The following is a 21139-nucleotide window of genomic DNA, read 5'->3' as shown; positions in this document are numbered from 1 at the left end:
GCACAGTATCCTAACTGAGGCTTGGAGGAGGGTCATAGGGGGAGGAGCCAGTGCACACCACCTGATCCTAAAGCTTTTACTTTTGTGCCCTGTCTCCTGCGGAGCCGCTATTCCCCATGGTCCTGACGGAGTCCCCAGCATCCACTACGGACTACGAGAAATAGAATTATCGGTAAGTAAATTCTTATTTTTGTGTACATGAGAGTAAATTTGTAAAGAGCATATTTTCTTCTGTTATATTGACACCTAAATTCCCTGGATGGAGTGTCTAAAATGGGGATTTTTTTCAAGAACAATTTATGCATAAATATGTGGTTTTTTTACAGATTCTGCATCACAGCAACCAATTCAGCAGAATCGCGACAACAGGTTTGAGGACAGAAGAGCATTTAATAATCCCAGACCTTTATTTAGCTCTGCTATAAACCAGCCTCAAGGTACAGTTGTTTATAGTTTTTAAGGTGTTTAATTTGCTTTTTTGTTGGAATGTGTAAAGCATACGCATGTCAGACCCTGTCCACTGTGCTACCTTGAATACCAGAATTGTGAGCTTAATTAAAATGCACCTTGTAGGTCGAAGCATGAGAGAGATCACTTTGGATAAGAATATATGGTTCCATTCAGAACAAAAAAGAATTACCGTATATACTCGAGTATAGGTCGACCCGTATATAAGCCGAGGCACCTAATTTTACCCCAAAAAGCTGGGAAAACTTATTCACTCGAGTATAAGCCTAGGGTGGGAAATGCAGCTCTAGCCGTACACAGCCCTCAGTGCCAGATATGCCCTCATACTGCCAGATATGCCCTCATACTGCCAGATATGCCCCCACAGTGCCAGATATGCCTGATATGCCCCCACAGTGCCAGATATGCCTGATATGCCCCACAGTGCCTGATGTGCCCCACAGTGCCTGATGTGCCCCACAGTGCCTGATGTGCCCCACAGTGCCTGATGTGCCCCACAGTGCCTGATGTGCCCCACAGTGCCTGATGTGCCCCACAGTGCCTGATGTGCCCCACAGTGCCTGATGTGCCCCACAGTGCCTGATGTGCCCCACAGTGCCTGATGTGCCCCACAGTGCCAGATGTGCCCCACAGTGCCAGATGTGCCTGATATGCCCCACAGTGCCTGATATGCCCCACAGTGCCTGATATGCCCCACAGTGCCTGATATGCCCCACAGTGCCTGATATGCCCCACAGTGCCAGATGTGCCTGATATGCCCCACAGTGCCAGATGTGCCTGATATGCCCCACAGTGCCTGATATGCCCCACAGTGCCAGATGTGCCTGATATGCCCCACAGTGCCAGATGTGCCTGATATGCCCCACAGTGCCAGATGTGCCTGATATGCCCCACAGTGCCAGATGTGCCTGATATGCCCCACAGTGCCAGATGTGCCTGATATGCCCCACAGTGCCAGATGTGCCTGATATGCCCCACAGTGCCAGATGTGCCTGATATGCCCCACAGTGCCAGATGTGCCTGATATGCCCCACAGTGCCTGATATGCCCCACAGTGCCAGATGTGCCTGATATGCCCCACAGTGCCTGATATGCCCCACAGTGCCAGATGTGCCTGATATGCCCTACAGTGCCTGATATGCCCCACAGTACCTGATATGCCCCACAGTGCCAGATACTTACCCTCCGTCGCTCCCGCGCTGTCTTCTGAATGAGGGACACGGAGAGCGCAGCGCGCGGCTCTCCTGTGTCCCTCCTGCATCTCGGGCGGCAGCGGCGTGTGTTAAAGGAAGTGCCGGTTCGTGCACTTCCTTTAACACTCAGACGCCGCTGCTGCTGGAGATGCAGGAGGGACACAGGAGAGCCGCGCGCTGCGCTCTCTGTGTCCCTCAACGCTGACTCGATTATAAGCCGAGGTGGCTTTTTCAGCACAAAAAAACGTGCTGAAAAAGTCGGCTTATAATCGAGTATATACGGTATTCTTAATCCAGTTGAACATACCCGTGGATATTTTAAATTTTGTATGTATACATTTTACATCTGATATGTATACTAGAAAACATGGTACAAAGTGCTCTGACCTAATGTAAAACATAGAGAGGATGTAAGAACCTCATCTCATTGTGTACTGTTGTGGAGCAGCAAAGAAATTACTCTCGCCTCCCAACTCTCATACCCCTTTAATACTGATTTTATGCCTAACTTCCGAATAGCACTCTGGATTTGTGCATGGCTTCTTCCCGGGTGCAACTCGTGAGCTCTCTTCCAGACAGGCGACACAACCCGGCAATATACCGGGTTGGTCATGTCACCGCTGACGAGTGCGGAATTGGCACTTGGAGATCAGAGCCACCTCTTCTCTATGCAGTGAGCGGGTACCGCGTCGCATCGACCTGGCTAACCCATTAACACTGCTGCGACCCGGGTCATTCCCAGGACCAACCCTCAAAGGTAGCAGGGTAAGATTTCTGGGTAACTGGATCCAGGTATACCCTTTTACACCTAGCCACTCCCGGGTAATCACGGTAATAACCCAGGTTTATAGCGGCGGTGTAAAAGGGGTACCAGACATACAGCAAAAACTTGGGGGTTTTTTGCCTGTGAACATGCATCGACCCGGGTTTTTGCTATGCGTGAACAGAAACGACCTGGGTCCACGACCTTGCTTTTTACCAGGGTTTTTCCTGGGTGTAACCCAGGTCACCCCTAGTGTGAACACATACAACCTGGGTTTTTAGACCTGGTTTGGAAGAAGTGTCTGATTGGCTGTTCAGCTAATTGCTATAACATAACCCGACTAAGTTTAGACTATTACACAGTAGACTATGCAAATTCTGTATACTTACTAGAAGTTCATACATGAAAAGGGCAGATCTGAAACTGAGGAATGGTAATACTGGCTGATAGCTGGGTGCCGGAGGGGGAATGTGAGTGGGGGCACCTTAGTAACAAAATATAATTATCTAGTAAGCAGATCAGCTTTAAAGTAAAATGTATTTAAAAAGGAAATAGAACCACAAATTTGCCATTAACACTACATCATTTATATTGTTCAGGAGTTTTTATACTGTGTATGGTCCAGCCGGTTTCCGGCACTTCCTTTAACACACACACGCCGCTGCCGCCGGAGACACAGGAGAGCCGCGCGCTGTGCCCTCCGTGTCCCTCCTTTAACACACACACGCCGCTGCCGCCGGAGGGACACAGGAGAGCCGCGCACTGTGCCCTCCCATGTTCCTCCTAAATACTCACTCGTGTTTAAGCCGAAGAGGCTTTTTCAGCACAAAAAAAGGTGCTGAAAAAGTCGGCTTATACTCGAGTATATACGGTACTTAAAAGCATATAAATACATCATAAGACCTAGATTGGAATAAGCAGTATTTGCAGAGGATAATTTGAAAATGTAAATGATATATGTAGTACTTTGAAGTGTTACAGTTACTGTTTTCTCTGTCCATTCCTATCTGACCCCACAGTTCTTCAAGAGTACACAATGATTTTCCTTTGCTCTCTGATTGAGTTGAGTTTAGTTAGAGACAAACAAAGCATGATACGCAGATATGCTAATGTTTGTGTACATGAGAGTAAGTTTGTAAAGAGCATATTTTCTTCTGTTATATTGACACCTAAATTCCCTGGATGGAGTGTCTAAAATGGGGATTTTTTTCAAGAACAATTTATACATAATTTATGCATAAATGTATGTGTGTGTGTTTTTTTTTTTTTTTTTACAGATTCTGCATCACAGCAACCAATTCAGCAGAATCGCGACAACAGGTTTGAGGACAGAAGAACGTTTAATAAACCCAGACCTTTATTTAGCTCTGCTATAAACCAGCCTCAAGGTACAGTTGTTTATAGTTTTTAAGGTGTTTAATTTGCTTTTTTGTTGGAATGTGTAAAGCATACGCTTGTCAGACCCTGTCCACTGTGCTACCTTGAATACCAGAATTGTGAGCTTAATTAAAATACACCTTGTAGGTCGAAGCATGAGAGAGATCACTTTGGATAAGAATATATGGTTCTATTCAAAACAAAAAAGAATTATTCTTAATCCAGTTGGACATACCCGTGGATATTTTCCATTTTGTATGTATACATTTTATACAAAGTGCTCTGACCTAATGTAAAACATAGAGAGGATGTAAGAACCTCATCTCATTGTGTACTGTTGTGGAGTAGCAAAAAAATGAATCTCGCCTCCCAACTCTCATACTCCTTTAATACTGATTTTATGCCTAACGTCCGAATAGCACTCGGGATTTGTGCATGGCTTCTTCCCGCTTGCGACTCGTGAGCTCTCTTACAGACAGGTGACACTACCCGGCAATATACTGGGTTGGTCATGTCACCGCTGATGAGTGCGGAATTGGCACTTGGAGATCAGAGCCACATCTTCTCTATGCATCGACCTGGCTAGCCCATTAACACTGCTGCGACCCGGGTCATTCCCAGGACCAACACTCAAAGGTAGCAGGGTTAGATTCCTGGGTAACTGGATCCGGGTAAACCCTTTTACACCTAGCCACTCCCGGGTAATCACAGTAATAACTCAGGTTTATAGCGGCGGTGTAAAAGGGGTATCAGACATACAGCAAAAACTTGTTTTTCTCTAATGTCCTAGTGGATGCTGGGGACTCCGTAAGGACATGGGGATGGGGCACTTTAAGAAAGCTTTGGATTCTGGGTGTGCACTGGCTCCTCCCTCTATGTCCCTCCTCTAGACCTCAGTTAGATCCTGTGCCCAGAGGATGAAGGGCGCACTGCAGGGAGCTCTCTTGAGTTCTTTGCTATAGAAAGCATTTTTGTTTTGGATTTTCACTTTTTTACAGGGAGCGCTGCTGGCAACAGGCTCCCTGCATCGAGGGACTGAGGAGAGAGGGGCAGACCTACTTTACTGATAGGATCTGCTGCCTCGGCTACTGAACACCATTAGCTTCAGAGGGGGTGAACACAGGTTCGTCCTGGGCGTCCACCCCCGGAGCCGCGCCGCCGTTCTCCTCACAGAGCCAGAAGAGCAGAAGCAAGAAGACGTCTCAGGCGGCTGAAGCCTTCAGCTTCACAGAGGTAACGCACAGCACTGCAGCTGTGCGTCATTGCTCCACATCACCTCACACACTCCGGTCACTGTATGGGTGCAGGGCGCAGGATGGGGCGCCCTGGGCAGCAATAGTAACACCTCTTGGATGGCAAATAGGTATATACATGTACAGCTGGGCACTGTACATGTATATATTTGAGCCCCCGCCATTTTTTCACGATTTTGAGCGGGATAGAAGCCCGCCGCCGAGGGGGCGGGGCTTCTCCCTCAGCACTCACCAGCGCCATTTCTCTCTCCACAGAACGCTGAGAGGAAGCTCCCCGGACTCCTCCCCCTGCTTACACACGGTAAAGGGGGTTTAAAAAGAGAGGGGGGGGGGGCACGTAATTGGCGGATACAATATAATACAGCGCTACTGGGGAAAAACATTCTGTGTTGGTCTCCAGGTTGTTGCGCTGGGGTGTGTGCTGGCATACACTCTCTCTGTCTCTCCAAAGGGCCTTACAAGGGATACTGTCTTCAGAAAAAGTTTCCCTGGGTGTGTGCAGTGTCGGTTCCGGTGTGTCGACATGTTTGATGAGGAAGGCTCGCTAAATGTGGAGGGGGAGTGCTTGAATGTCAGGTCGCCGTCGGCAACGCCGACACCGAACTGGGTGGATATGCTAAATGTCTTGAATGCAAATGTAAATCTGCTGCATAAAATATTAGACAATTCTGAAGCTAGGAATCAGTCAGGTAGCCAGCCCGTGCCTGTCCCTGGGGAGCCAGGACCTTCAGGGTCTCAAAAGCGCCCCATATCCCAGGTCGCTGACACGGATACTGACTCTAGTGTCGACTATGAAGATGCAAAATTACAGCTGAAGGTGGCAAAAGGTATTAGGTACATGATTATTGCCATAAAGAAGGTTTTGCATATCACGGAGGAACCCCCTGTCCCTGACACGAGCGTTCACATGTATAAAGGGAAAAGGCCTGAGGTCACGTTTCTGTCCTCATTTGAGCTAAGCGAATTATGCGAAAAGGCTTGGGAATCTCCGGATAGGAGACTACAAGTTCCCAGAAGGATTCTCATGGCGTATCCTTTTCCACAGAAGGATCGGATACGATGGGAATCTGCGCCTAATGTAGACAAGGCGCTGACACGCTTATCCAAGAAGGTGGCACTGCCTTCTCCGGATACAGCTTCCCTCAAGGATCCTGCTGATCGCAAGCAAGAAATCACCCTGAAGCACATTTACACACATTCAGGAACTATAGTTAGGACGGCCATGGCGTCGGCCTGGGTTTGTAGTGCTGTCGTGGCATGGGCAGACTCCTTATCTACGGAGATTGACACCTTAGAAAGGGATACCATCCAAATGACCATGGTGCATATCAGAGATGCTGCCTTGTATATGAGGGATGCTCAGAGACATTTGTTTACTAAGCTCGAGTCTAGAATAAATGCTGTCTATTTCTGCTAGGCGGTTCTTGTGGACCCGACGGTGGACGGGAGACGCCGACTCGAAGTGGCATATGGAGTCATTGCCGTACAAGGGGGAGGAGTTGTTTGGAGAAGGCTTCTCTGACCTAGTCTCTACTGCTACGGCTGGTAAATCGCATTTCTCTGACATCCTAGTGGATGCTGGGAACTCCGTAAGGACCATGGGGAATAGCGGCTCCGCAGGAGACTGGGCACAACTAAAAGAAAGCTTTTAGACTACCTGGTGTGCACTGGCACTTCCCACTATGACCCTCCTCCAGACCTCAGTTAGATCTTTGTGCCTGGCCGAGCTGGATGCACACTAGGGGCTCTCCTGAGCTCCTAGAAAGAAAGTATATTTTAGGTTTTTTATTTTACAGTGAGACCTGCTGGCAACAGGCTCACTGCAACGAGGGACTAAGGGGAGAAGAAGCGAACCTACCTGCTTGCAGCTAGCTTGGGCTTCTTAGGCTACTGGACACCATTAGCTCCAGAGGGATCGACCGCAGGACCCATCCTTGATGTTCGGTCCCGGAGCCGCGCCACCGTCCCCCTTACAGAGCCAGAAGCAAGAAGAGGTCCGGAAAATCGGCGGCAGAAGACTTCAGTCTTCACCAAGGTAGCGCACAGCACTGCAGCTGTGCGCCATTGCTCCTCATGTACACCTCACACTCCGGTCACTGATGGGTGCAGGGCGCTGGGGGGGGGGAGGGGGGGGGGGGCGCGCCCTGATGGCAATATAAACACCTTGGCTGGCAAAATAATCACAATATATAGCCCCAGAGGCTATATATGTGATAAATACCCCTGCCAGAATCCATAAAAAAGCGGGAGAAAAGTCCGCGAAAAAGGGGCGGAGCTATCTCCCTCAGCACACTGGCGCCATTTTCTCTTCACAGTGCAGCTGGAAGACAGCTCCCCAGGCTCTCCCCTGTAGTTTTCAGGCTCAAAGGGTTAAAAAGAGAGGGGGGGAACTAAATTTAGGCGCAATATTGTATATACAAGCAGCTATTGGGGAAAATTCACTCAGTTATAGTGTTAATCCCCACATTATATAGCGCTCTGGTGTGTACTGGCATACTCTCTCTCTGTCTCCCCAAAGGGCTTTGTGGGGTCCTGTCCTCAGTCAGAGCATTCCCTGTGTGTGTGCGGTGTGTCGGTATGGCTGTGTCGACATGTTTGATGAGGCTTATGTGGTGACGGAGCAGATGCCGATAAATGTGATGTCGCCCCCTGTGGGGCCGACACCAGAGTGGATGGATAGGTGGAAGGTATTAACCGACAGTGTCAACTCCTTACATAAAAGGCTGGATGACAAAACAGCTGTGGGACAGCCGGCTTCTCAGCCCGCGCCTGCCCAGGCGTCTCAAAGGCCATCAGGGGCTCAAAAACGCCCGCTCCCTCAGATGGCAGACAAAGATGTTGACACAGAGTCTGACTCCAGTGTCGACGAGGTTGAGACATATACACAATCCACTAGGAACATCCGTGACTTGATCCCGGCAATAAAAAAAATGTGTTACACATTTCTGACATTAATCCAAGTACCACTAAAAAAGGGTTTTATATTTGGGGAGAAAAAGCAGGCAGTGTTTTGTTCCCCCATCAGATGAGTGAATGAAGTGTGTGAAAAAGCGTGGGCTCCCCCGATAAGAAACTGGTAATTTCTAAAAAGTTACTGATGGCGTACCCTTTCCTGCCAGAGGATAGCTCACGTTGGGAGATATCCCCTAGGGTGGATAAGGCGCTCACACGTTTGTCAAAAAAGGTGGCACTGCCGTCTTAGGATACGGCCACTTTGAAGGTACCTGTTGATAAAAAGCAGGAGGCTATCCTGTAGTCTGTATTTACACACTCAGGTACTAGATTGAGACCTGCAATTGCTTCAGCATGGATAGTGCTGCTGCAGCGTGGTCTGTGACCCTGTCAAACAGGGATACTAGTTTGCTAACATAAGAGCATATTAAAGACGTCGTCTTATATATGAGGGATGCACAGGGGGATATTTTTCCGGCTGGCATCCAGAATTAATGTAATGTCCATGCTGTCAGGAGGGTATTAGAGACCCGACACTAGACAGGTGATGCTGACTTTAAAAGGCACATAGAGATTCTGCCTTATAAGGGTGAGGAATTGTTTGGGGATGGTCTCTGGGACCTCGTATCCACAGCAACAGCTGGGAAGAAAATTTTTTACCTCAGGTTTCCTCACAGCCTAAGAAAGCACTGTGTTATCAGGTACAGTCCTTTCGGCTTCAGAAAAGCAAGCGGGTCAAAGGCGCTGCCTTTCTGCACAGAGACAAGGGAAGAGGGAAAAAGCTGCACCAGTCAGCCAGTTCCCAGAATCAAAATTCTTCCCCCACTTCCTCTGAGTCCACCGCATGACGCGGGGGCTCCACAGGCGTAGCCAGGTACGGTGGGGGGCCGCCTCAAAAATTTCAGCGATCAGTGGGCTCGCTCACAGGTGGATCCCTGGGTCCTTCAAGAAGTATCTCAGGGGTACAAGCTGGAATTCGAGATGTCTCCCCCCCGCCGTTTCCTCAAATCTGCCTTGCCGACAACTCCCTCAGGCAGGGAGGCTGTGCTAGAGGCAATTCACAAGCTGTATTCCCAGCAGGTGATAGTCAAGGTGCCCCTACTTCAACAAGGACGGGGTTACTATTCCACACTGTTTGTGGTACCGAAACCGGACGGTTCGGTGAGACCCATTTGAAATTTGAAATACTTGAACACATACATAAAAAAAATTCAAGTTCAAGATGGAATCACTCAGGGCGGTTATTGCAAGCGAGACGAGGGGGATTACACGGTATCCCTGGACATCAAGGATGCTTACCTGCATGTCCCCATTTACCATCCTCACCAGGAGTACCTCAGATTTGTGGTACAGGATTGCCATTACCAATTCCAGACACTGCCGTTTGGACTGTCCACGGCACCGAGGGTGTTTACCAAGGTATGGCAAAAATGATGATACTCCTTCGAAAAAAGGGAGTTTTAATTATCCCGTACTTGGACGATCTCCTTATAAAGGCGAGGTCCAAGGAGCAGTTGTTGGTCGGAGTAGCACTATCTCGGGAAGTGCTACAACAGCACGGATGGATTCTAAACATTCCAAAGTCACAGCTGGTTCCTACCACACGCCTACTGTTCCTGGGGAGGGTTCTGGACACAGAACAGAAAAAAGTGTTTCTCCCGCAGGAGAAGGCCAAGGAGCTGTCATCTCTAGTCAGAGACCTCCTGAAACCAAAACAGGTACACATAAATATTCTAGAACTGCGGGCCTTTTACAATGCCCTAAGTCAGGCAAGGCCCCTGCTTCAAAACCTGCCGGTACTGATCCAATTAGACAACATCACGGCAGTCGCCCATGTAAACCGACAGGGCAGCACATGAAGCAGGATGGCGATGGCCTAAGCCACAAGGATTCTCCGATGGGCGGAAAATCTAGTCTTAGCACTGTCAGCAGTGTTCATTCCGGGAGTGGACAACTGGGAAGCAGACTTCCTCAGCAGACACGACCTACACCCGGGAGAGTGGGGACTTCATCCAGAAGTCTTCCAACTGATGGTAAACCGTTGGGAAAGGCCACAGGTGGACATGATGGCGTCCCGCCTAAACAAAAAACTAGAGAGATATCGCGCCAGGTCAAGGGACCCTCAGGCAATAGCTGTGGACGCTCTAGTGACACCGTGGGTGTACCAGTCGGTTTACATGTTCCCTCCTCTGCCTCTCATACCAAAGGTACTGAGAATAATAAGAAGACGAGGAGTAAGAACGATACTCGTGGTTCCGGATTGGCCAAGAAGAGCTTGGTACCCAGAACTTCAAGAGATGATATCAGAGGACCCATGGCCTCTACCGCTCAGACAGGATCTGCTACAGCAGGGGCCCTGTCTGTTTCCAGACTTACCGCGGCTGCGTTTGATGGCATGGCGGTTGAACACCGGATCCTAAAGGAAAAGGGCATTCCGGATGAAGTCATTCCTACGCTGATTAAAGCCAGGAAAGACGTAACCGCAAAGCATTATCACCGTATTTGGCGAAAATATGTTGCGTGGTGTGAGGCCAGGAAGGCCCCAACAAAGGAATTTCAGCTGGGTCGATCTCTGCACTTCCTACAGTCAGGAGTGACTATGGGCCTAAAATTGGGTTCCATTAAGGTCCAGATTTCGGCTCTGTCGATTTTCTTCCAGAAAGAACTGGCTTCACTGCCTGAAGTTCAGACATTTGTAAAGGGAGTGCTGCATATTCAGCCCCCTTTTGTGCCTCCAGTGGCACCTTGGGATCTCAACGTGGTGTTGAGTTTCCTAAAATCACATTGGTTTGAGCCACTTAAAACCGTGGATCTGAAATATCTCACGTGGAAAGTGGTCATGTTGTTGGCCTTGGCTTCGGCCAGGCGTGTGTCAGAATTGGCGGCTTTGTCATGTAAAAGCCCTTATCTGATTTTCCATATGGATAGGGCAGAATTGAGGACTTTTCACTTGAACCAACCTATTGTAGTGCCTGCGGCTACTAGGGACTTGGAGGTTTCCAAGTTGCTGGACGTAGTCAGGGCCCTGAAAATTTATGTTTCCAGGACGGCTGGAGTCAGGAAAACTGACTCGCTTTTTATCCTGTATGCACCCAACAAACTGGGTGCTCCTGCTTCTAAGCAGACTATTGCTCGCTGGATTTGTAGCACAATTCAGCTGGGCATTCTGTGGCTGGACTGCCGCATCCTAAGTCAGTAAAAGCCCATTCCACGAGGAAAGTGGGCTCATCTTGGGCGGCTGCCCGAGGGGTCTCGGCTTTACAACTTTGCCGAGCTGCTACTTGGTCAGGGGCAAACACGTTTGCTAAATTCTACAAATTTGATACCCTGGCTGAGGAGGACCTTGAGTTCTCTCATTCGGTGCTGCAGAGTCATCCGCACTCTCCCACCCGTTTGGGAGCTTTGGTATAATCCCCATGGTCCTTACGGAGTTCCCAGCATCCACTAGGACGTCAGAGAAAATAAGATTTTACTCACCGGTAATTCTATTTCTCGTAGTCCGTAGTGGATGCTGGGCGCCCATCCCAAGTGCGGATTGTCTGCAATACTTGTATATAGTTATTGCCTAACTAAAGGGTTATTGTTGTGAGCCATCTATTGAGAGGCTCAGGTTATAGTTCATACTGTTAACTGGGTATAGTATAACGAGTTATACGGTGTGATTGGTGTGGCTGGTATGAGTCTTACCCGGGATTCAAAATCCTTCCTTATAGTGTCAGCTCTTCCGGGCACAGTATCCTAACTGAGGTCTGGAGGAGGGTCATAGTGGGAGGAGCCAGTGCACACCAGGTAGTCTAAAAGCTTTCTTTTCTTTTTCATCCACTAGGGGTCACTGGAGTCAGGGCCGGTGCTAGGGTGTTCGGCGCCCTCCTGCAAAAAAATGAATTTGCGCCCTTCCTCACATACATCTAATAGGGACAGATGCGTGCCGCAGGCACGCACCGAAAATTTAGGGGTGTGGCTTCATGGGAAGGGGCGTGACTACAGAATATTATATTATCTGTCCCCAGTCCTGGCACCTGTGCTACCACATTACCTGTAACCAGCCCTGGCGCTTGTGCCACCTGATTATTTGTCCCCACTGTCACCCCATAATTTGTCCCCAGTGTTACCTCATTATTTGTCCCCAGTGTTACCTCATAATCTGTCCCCTGTGTCATTCCATAATCTGTCCCAAGACTCAGCCCCTTATCAGCCCCCTGTGTCACCGCATGATTAGCCTGAGGCACCCTGTAAATGATGCAGCCCTGGGACGCCGTGCCTGTGTTCCCCAGCAGTTGCACCCGGCTGTGAGTGCCGCAGGCCCCACCCCCATCTGCCGGATTGTTAGGGTCTAGTTGACAGCGCAACCTGTCCTCAAGCAAGGCTCCACCAGCAGAATGGAGAGCGGCTCCCCCTCCCTGCCTCCTTACCACTGCACTGCATGTCATGAAGCTGCCCTCACGCAAGGCTCCAGAGGCAGGGAGGGGAGCCGCTCTCCATTCTGCCGGCACCGCTGCCTGTCACACAGAGTGATAGGTGCAGCGGCAAAAGGCAGCACCATCGCACATCAGCAAGGTCTGTAGAGCAGGGAGAGTGCCTATCCAGCACGGCGCTTCCCTGCATTGCAGACCTTGCTGAGCGGGTAGCGCCGGCCTTGGTACTACCCCTGCCCCCCTTCCACGCATATTACACTGTAGCTGTTACCCTGAACCACACTCCCCACACACTACATTGCCACTACCCCGCATCCCCCTCCCCTCACACACGAAACTCCCACCGCTACCCTGCACCCCACACACTACATCGCTGCTAGCCTGTATCCCCCTCCCCGCACACATTAATATGAACCCCCTCCCCATTACAATGACAGCTCTCCTTCAGCACACATTAATAGGACACCCCCTCCCTTCCCAGCACACATTAGTATGACCCCTTTCCCCAGCAAACATTAATGACACCCATCCCCAAGCACAGAGTAATAGGGCACCCCTCCCCCTCCCACATTAATAGGACCCCCTCCCCAAGCTCAGATTAATAGGACACCCTCCCCCTCCCTAGAACACATTAATAGGACCCCCTCTCCAAGCACACATTAATAGAACACCCCTCCCCCTCCCACAGTAATAGGACCCCCCCTCCCCAAGCACAGGTTAATAGGACACCCTCCCCCCCCCAAGCACAGATTAATTGAACACCCCTCCCCAGCACACAGTAATAGGACCCCCCCTCCCCAAGCACAGGTTAATTGGACACCCCCCCTCCCCAGCACACAGTAACAGGACACCCCTTCCCCCCTCCCCAGCACACAGTAATAGGACACCCCTCCCCCCCCCCCCCCCCAAGCACACAGTAATAGGACACCCCACCCCCCCTTCCTAAGCACAGGTCAATAGGACACCCCCCTCCCCAGCACTCAGTAATAGGACACCCCTCCCCAGCACACAGTAATAGGACCCCCCCCCCCCTTCCTAAGCACAGGTTAATAGGACACCCTCCCCCCCCCCAAGCACAGATTAATTGAACACCCCTCCCCAGCACACAGTAATAGGACCCCCCCCCCCTCCCCAAGCACAGGTTAATTGGACCCCCCCCCCCTCCCCAGCACACAGTAATAGGACACCCCTTCCCCCCTCCCCAGCACGCAGTAATAGGACACCCCTCCCCCCCGAGCACACAGTAATAGGACACCCCACCCCCCCTTCCTAAGCACAGGTTAATAGGACACCCCCCTCCCCAGCACACAGTAATAGGACCCCCCCCCCCCCCCCTTCCTAAGCACAGGTTAATAGGACACCCCCCTCCCCAGCACTCAGTAATAGGACACCCCCCTCCCCCTTCCTAAGCACAGGTTAATAGAACACCCCTCCCACTCCCAAGCACACATAAATAGGACAGTTTCTCCCCCCTTTGTTTATCTGCAGCAGCACTAACCTGAGCCTTGGCTCCTCGTGTGGCTGGCTGTTAGTGCTGTTTCTCTTCTCATGGCTGCTTGCTCCTCCCCTACACACAGGTCAGTGTGCATCACGTCTTCCTGTGTAGTGGTTGCACAGCCCAGACTAAATTCCACCACTGACGGACAGGGAGTTGAGAGAGGTGGGCGGTGCTGAAGACTGTGCTGTGTCTTCAGTCATAGACGGGAGGGAAGAGAAGTGGGCAACACAAGTGCAGTGGGGAGGAGCAAGCAGGAAGGGGGGAGGGCCCGAACGCAGGAGGAGATTAAGAGCCTCTGTGTACGGCTGGCAGCCTGGCGGCGCCGCAGCCAGATACAATACTACAGTGTGACACGCGCTGCGCGTCAGCATGGTTGCGGAGCAGGGACAGCGCCTCTCTACCCCAGCGCCTCCCTGCTTTGCAGACCTTGCTGAGCGGGTAGCGCCGGCCCTGACTGGAGTACTCTTGGGATATGGACGGCTTTAGCAGAACAAAGGCACTGAATATTTAAATTTAGAACTCTCCACCACTCCATATCCCCGAGTACCTCAGTGTTTTTTCTGTGCTCACAGCACTAACAAGGCTTGTGTGGAGTTCCCACACTTGGTTGAAGATTTTATTAATTAAATTTTTACTTTTTCACTTAGCACATCCCTTCCCAGTTTCTGTAAAAACATGGGTCCGGGATAGTGCCGCTGCACGGAGCAGCGCATGGCGTGTCGGTCCTCACAAAGAGCACCCTCACAGCCACAGGCAGCCCACTGCCTACTGCAACAGCTGGACGGAGCTTACAGATAGAAGCCCCGTCGCAGCCATAAACTGAAGAGATCGGAGCTTACAGATAGAAGCCCGTCGCAGGCCTCCCTACAACAAGGTATGCTGGGGAAAGGGGGCGGTCAGCGCAGGCTGCCGCCCCGCTGTGTGGGGTCCGTGTTGTAATGCCACCCGCTCCCGCCGCTCATACAGCCAGCCCGCAACCAGCCGCTCCGTCCGGCCGCTCCGTCCGCCCGACCCAGACTCTCCGTCAGCGCTGTATTGCAAGTGCCAGCGCTGAGAGGGGGAGAACCGCCGCAGCTCGGCTAGCGACGCCGGAAGCTGCTACGCGCTGCTCCGGCCAGCCGACCTCCGCTGCTCTGTAATACGTGTCCCTCGCTTCCCTGCAATGAGCTTCCCTGCGCTCCCCGCTGAGACACAGCGCTACAGGGAGTACAGGGGGAAGGGGAGGGGCACCTGGCTGACTACAGCGCGGCTGCAAGGGGGAAAATATAAAGGGAAAGAATAGCATGAAAGGCTGCCATATCTATAGGTGGTATTAATAGAGAGTCTATATTAAACTGCAGGCAGAGCCTATATTAACACTGGAGGCATGTATTGTAACCTGCCTGTGATTATCACTGTATACTAGACTGTGATTATCACTGTATAATAGACTATTGAGCCTATATTAACACTGCAGCAGGTATTGTAACCTGTCCTGTGATTATCAGTGTAAGCATGGCATGGGGGCCATTTTAACCATGCTTCCTGTTTCTTCCAGTTTGTAATTCCAGAACATTCCTGCCCTACATCTCTACTCCACCGGAGGCGCAGGGGTGTTAGTGGGAATTTTGGTTCAGGTTTCACATAGGCTGGCCTTGTGAACTGTATTTCGGCCATAAATATATATATATATATATATATATATATATATATATATATATACACACCTTAAGTAAAAATTTTACTGAGTCGTGCAAGTGTCTGTTCTTTGGCTATTGTGTTGTCTGTCTGCATAAGGAGTAAGGCTCCAGCACAGACTAAAAATAAGTTTTACTACAATGTCTGTACATAAATCTGCCACATGTTCAGTATGTTTTGTAGGTTTCCACTCCGGAAGCCGGTTCATTCCCAGATCCTATGTTAAGCATTGGCAATTCAAATTGACTCCGCTCGACAGGAGCGGTAAGATCGGAGTCTCGGAAGTTACTCCGCCAGCTCTAACGGAGGAGTCTCAGCCTTTCCAAAGGTCCAACTTCACTTTGGGTACCAGGGTGTTAATTTAACTGGTCTTATAATTTAAACATTTCTGCTATGTTGCAGTCTGACAATTCTATGTCAAACCTCACAGCGCTAAATACGAGTGAGGAGGGCACATTAGACCAGCAGTCAGATAGTGCGGGTTTTGACAACCATACATTGCTAATGACCAGTGAGTCAGTCTCTGAAATTTACAGAGACTAAGGAGCCTCTAACATCTAATCTGTCGTATTTACTAAACGACAGATCTTCAATGGGCTTCTTATTTAGGATATCTTACTAAGATTTAAGTCTATTTACCCGTTTCCACACAGTGACATCTAAATTGGAGAATCCGCTATTGGTGAATTCGTCTGTGTCAAACCTTATAAAGACCCAAGATACATTTGGGTCACTAGGGCGCTCTATGTATGGAAACAATGACGATCACATCTGAGAAGCTGTTGAGTATCTCTGTACAGCTTCTCCTGCCGCCTGTTAGCTCGCTTCTCGCTTTTCATCGTCGCTAGTTTCAGCACGACAAAGCCAGAAGTTGTTTGGTCCTAAATCTGACAAATGCATTTTTCAGGCCAAGACGGGGGGGGGGGGGGGGGAGGAGGAGGAGGAGGGGGGGGGGGGAGGAGGAGGAGGAGGAGGGGGGGGGGGGGAGTCTAGTTTCCCGCCATTGCCTCCTCCGGTATCAAGACGGAAATACTCTGGTCCGGCGTTTAAAGCCTTTAGACTTCAGTCTTTTCAAGGCTGTGGTACAAAAACAGTCACGCCTTGTAACGCCAGGGCGCTACAATTACCAACAAGCCAGTGGCTTGACGGGCTCCCAGCCCATCTCGGATTTCCAATTATGGGAGCGCGCCTTTACACGTTACATTTGCCGGGTTTCCAGACATCCACTCATGGATGTATCCGCTATTTAGGGTTAAAAGAAAGCTGTCTCCCGCCACTGCGGTTTTTCAAGACAGGACTGCCTCTGTCGGACGACAAGAAGGCGTTTTGGCAGGTTGCCATTCAGTCTCTGCTGGATTCAGCAGTTTTTAATTCCAGGCCTGGTACACCAACAAGGTCAGGGTTATTATTCACGTCTGTTTGTGGTACCGAAGCCGGAAGGCTCCGTCACAGTCTCAATTAGTAAGTCACTTACTACAGATTGAAGATGGAATTTCTGCAGTCAGTATTTGCATATTTGGAGCCACAAGATTGCATGATTGCGCTTTATCTCCAGGATGCGTACTTACACATTCCGGTTTGGTCACCTCATCACAGGTTCTTGCGTTTTGCAATACGCCACAACCATTAACAGTTTCAGGCTCTACCGTTTGGCCTCTTGTCAGCGCCTCGGGTATTCACCAAAGTGATGTTTGTGATGATAGCTCATCTCAGATCCCTGGCAGTGACAATCGTTCCATACTTAGACGATCTGCTCATAAGAGCTCCTTCTCAACAGATGCTCCTCCTACTTGCGCTGCTAACGTACACCACGGTTGCAGTGTCAACTTCAAAAACAATAGCATGTAATTCCGTCTCAACGACTTCAATTCCTAGGTATGATTCCAGATACGGTAAATCAAAGAATTTACCTACTACACCAGAAAGTACAGATTATACGCCATCTGGTACAATTAGTACTCAAGCCACGCACACTATCGGTACATTTGTGTATTCGCCTATTAGGAACAATGATGGGCTTTCGAAGCGCTTCAGTTCGGAGGTTTTCACTCGCGTCCATTTCAACAGCAGTGGTCGCCCTCACATAGGCAGATTCCCCACAGGGGGGCGAGGGTGTCTCTACTCTGGGCGAGAGTCTCAGAGGTTGGGGAGTTGTAGTTTAAAATGGTCAGCGACAGGGTCTCTAGACGGATCACGACAGATTGCTGTCTATAAATGTCCTGAAACTCCGTGCAATTTACAATGCACTACATGCTTCGCTCTCAAACTGTCCAAGTGCAGTCAGACAACGCGACGGCAGTCGCATACACAACAACCAGGGAGGAACGAGAAGCCGCATGGCAATGCGGGAAGTAGCTCGAATCCTCAATTGCCCAGAATACCACAAGGTGATATTGTCGACTGGGTTCATTCCGGGAGTGGACAACTGCTAGACGGATGATCTCAGCCGTCGGGATTTTCATCCAGGAGACTGGGCATTAAATCCAGAGGTGTTTCACATGTTGGTCCACAGGTGGGGTTTCCCTCAGGTGGACCTGATGGCATCTCGCCACAATTACAAACGCCCCAGTATGTGTCCAAAACGACAGATCCAAGGGCAGTGGCGGTGGATGCTCTCACAATCGCGTGGCCGTACAGCCTCGTGTATCTGTTTCCACCGTTTCCGCTGCTCCCTCTGTTGCTAAAACGGATCAAACGAGAGTCCGCCACAGTCATACTAGTGGCGCCTCATTGGCCTCGGAGAGCTTGGTTCACGGATCTCCGCAGACTACTCGCAGACTATCCTTGGCCGCTCCCGCTTCGTCCGGACCTGTTACAAAAGGGTCCATTCCTTTACCCCGATTTAGCGCGGCTGCGTTTGACGGGGTGGCTGTTGAGACCGCCCTCTTAAGAAGAGAGGGCATTCCAGAATCAGTTATACCAACCATGTTACGTGCTAGGAAGCCAGTTACGGCCGCTCATTATTACAGAATTTGGCGTGCCTATATAGGTTGGTGTGAAGCTCGGAAGTTTCCGACATCATCTTTCAAGTTATCCCGTCTTCTGTTATTTTTACAGACGGGGTTGGATGGAGGACTGCGTTTGTCTACACTAAAGGTGCAGGTATCTGCGTTGTCAATTTATTTTCAAAGACGATTGGCTCTATTGCCGTCGGTACACACTTTTCTGCAGGGTGTCCTCAGAGTACAGCCTCCAGTTATTCCAGCTACAGCGCCATGGGACTTGAATCTGGTTTTAGATTTCTTACAGTCTTCATATTTTGAACCCTTACAGCAAGTGGATATTAAGTTTCTCACTTGGAAAACGATTTTTCTTCTAGCCTTAGCTTCGGCAAGGCGTTTTTCAAATTTGGGTGCCTTGTCATGCAAGCCACCGTATTTGGTGTTTCCTGATGACAGAGCGGAACTTCGGACGAATCCCGATTTCTTACCAAAGCTAGTGTCATCGTTTCACATCAATCAACCAATAGTAGTTCCTGTGTTGACAGCACATTCTGGAACTCTGAATGTGGCACGCGCATTACGCGTTTATGTGTCCCGAACGTCTACAGTTCGTAATACGGATACGTTGTTTGTTCTCTGATGCTGCCAAGTGGGGTTGGCCAGCTTCTCAGCAGACCTTATCCAGATGGATAAAACTGACTATACGTCAGGCTTACCTTAAGGCTAGGTTACAGTCGCCAACATCAGTAATAGCTCATCCCACAGGTTCTGTGGGAACGTCATGGGCAGCTGGTCGTGGAGCTTCTACGACGCAGCTTGACCGTGCGGCTACATGGTCTTCAGTGCACACGTTTGTGCGCTTTTACAAGTTTGATACGTTTGCGGCATCAGCATCTAGCTTTTGCCGCCTAGTGTTACAGGTGTCAAACAGCTCTCCCGCCCAAGGGGGAAGCTTTGGTACGTCCCAAGAGTACTCCAGTGACCCCTAGTGGATGAAAAAGAAAATAGGATTTTGGTACTTACCAGGTAAATCCTTTTCTTTGAATCCATAGGGGGCACTGGACGCCCACCCAGAGAAGTTTTACCTGGGTTGTATTAAGCTCAGGGGATCTTATGGTAACACATTTTCACCGACTGGTTCAAATTATAAGGTTCTATCGGTTATGGTGTCAACTGTTACGTTGTCAGTAACGTTATGTGTCAACTTTGTTGTTGTCCGTTATGTTATAGGTAATTCTCCATTGTCAACCTCTCTATAGTTCCTGTTCGGCTCAGTAAAAAACACTGAGGTACTCGGGGATATGGAGGGGTGGAGAGTTCTAAATTTAAATATTCAGTGCCTTTGTTCTGCTAAAGCCGTCCATACCCCTATGGATTCAAAGAAAAGGATTTACCTGGTAAGTACCAAAATCCTATTTTAGTTGTGCCCAGTCTCCTGCGGAGCCGCTATTCCCCATGGTCCTTACGGAGTTCCCAGCATCCACTACGGACTACGAGAAATAGATTTACCGGTGAGTAAAATCTTATTTTTTTAGCTTATGTTCCCCCGCAGCATTCTAAGAAGGTACCGCATTATCAAATGCAGTCCTTTCGTTCCAATAAAAACAAGAAGGTACGTGGATCGTCCTTCGTTGCCAGAGGTAAAGACAAGGGAAAACGGCTGCACTCAGCTAGTTCCCAGGAGCAGAAGTCCTCCCCTGCTTCCGCAAAGTCCACAGATGCTGGGGCTTTCCGGGGGGGGGGGGGGGGGGGGGGTTTGTCAGATCAAGTGGGGGTTGTCAGACCAAGTGGGGGCACGTCTTCGTCTTTTCAGCCACGTCTGGGTTAAATCGCAGGTGGATACCTGGGCAATAGAGATTGTTTCCCAGGGATACAGACTGGAATTCGAAGACATGCCCCCTCGCCAGTTTTTCAAAACGGCTCTGCCAGCTTCCCCGTCAGAGAGGGTGCTAGTGTTAGCGGCAATTCACAAATTGTACATTCAACAGGTGATAATCAAGGTTCCTCATCTCCAGCAAGGAGAGGGTTATTATTCATTCCTGTTTGTGGTACCGAAACCGGACAGTTCGGTCAGACCCATTCTAAATCTAAAATCCCTGAACCTGTACTTGAAGAGGTTCAAGTTCAAGATGGAATCGCTAAGAATGGTCATCGCCAGCCTGGAGGGAGGGGATTGGATGGTGTCCCTGGACATAAAGGATGCGTACCTTCATGTTCCGATTTTCCCCCCTCACCAGGCGTTTCTGAGATTTGCAGTACGGGATTGTCACTACCAATTTCAGACGTTGCCGTTTGGTCTTTCCACGGCCCCGAGAATTTTCACCAAGGTAATGGCGGAAATGATGGTGCTCCTGCGCAAGCAGGGAGTCACAATTATCCCGTACTTGGACGATCTCCTTATAAAGGCGAGATCTCGGGAGAAGTTGCTGGACAGCGTGTCTCTGTCCGTGAAGACGTTGCAGAGGCACGGTTGGATTCTCAATTTACCGAAATCCCAGCTAGTACCTGCAATGCGTCTGACATTTTTGTGCTTGATTCTAGACACAGACCAAAAGAGTTTTTCTTCCGGTGGAGAAGGCTCAGGAGCTCATAGCCCTGGTC

The 21139-nt window shown here is 49.8% G+C and overlaps 1 protein-coding gene across 2 annotated transcripts in view; it reads left to right on the top strand.

Moving 5' to 3' along the window:
• LOC134927808 (uncharacterized) overlaps positions 1–21139 on the top strand; it is a 510851-nt gene that overhangs the window by 405513 nt on the left and 84199 nt on the right. For both annotated transcript variants that reach the window (XM_063922785.1, XM_063922784.1), the window contains exons 22-23: positions 327–437; positions 3702–3812. In XM_063922785.1, the coding sequence (XP_063778855.1) occupies positions 327–437; positions 3702–3812 (222 nt within the window). The remainder of the gene's footprint in view (positions 1–326; positions 438–3701; positions 3813–21139) is intronic.

This window comes from Pseudophryne corroboree, chromosome 5 (genome assembly GCF_028390025.1).
Source record: "Pseudophryne corroboree isolate aPseCor3 chromosome 5, aPseCor3.hap2, whole genome shotgun sequence".
Classification (NCBI taxonomy): Eukaryota; Metazoa; Chordata; class Amphibia; order Anura; family Myobatrachidae; genus Pseudophryne; species Pseudophryne corroboree.
The sequence above is the reverse complement of the archived record's forward strand: the minus strand, read 5'-3'. Positions and strand labels throughout refer to the sequence as shown.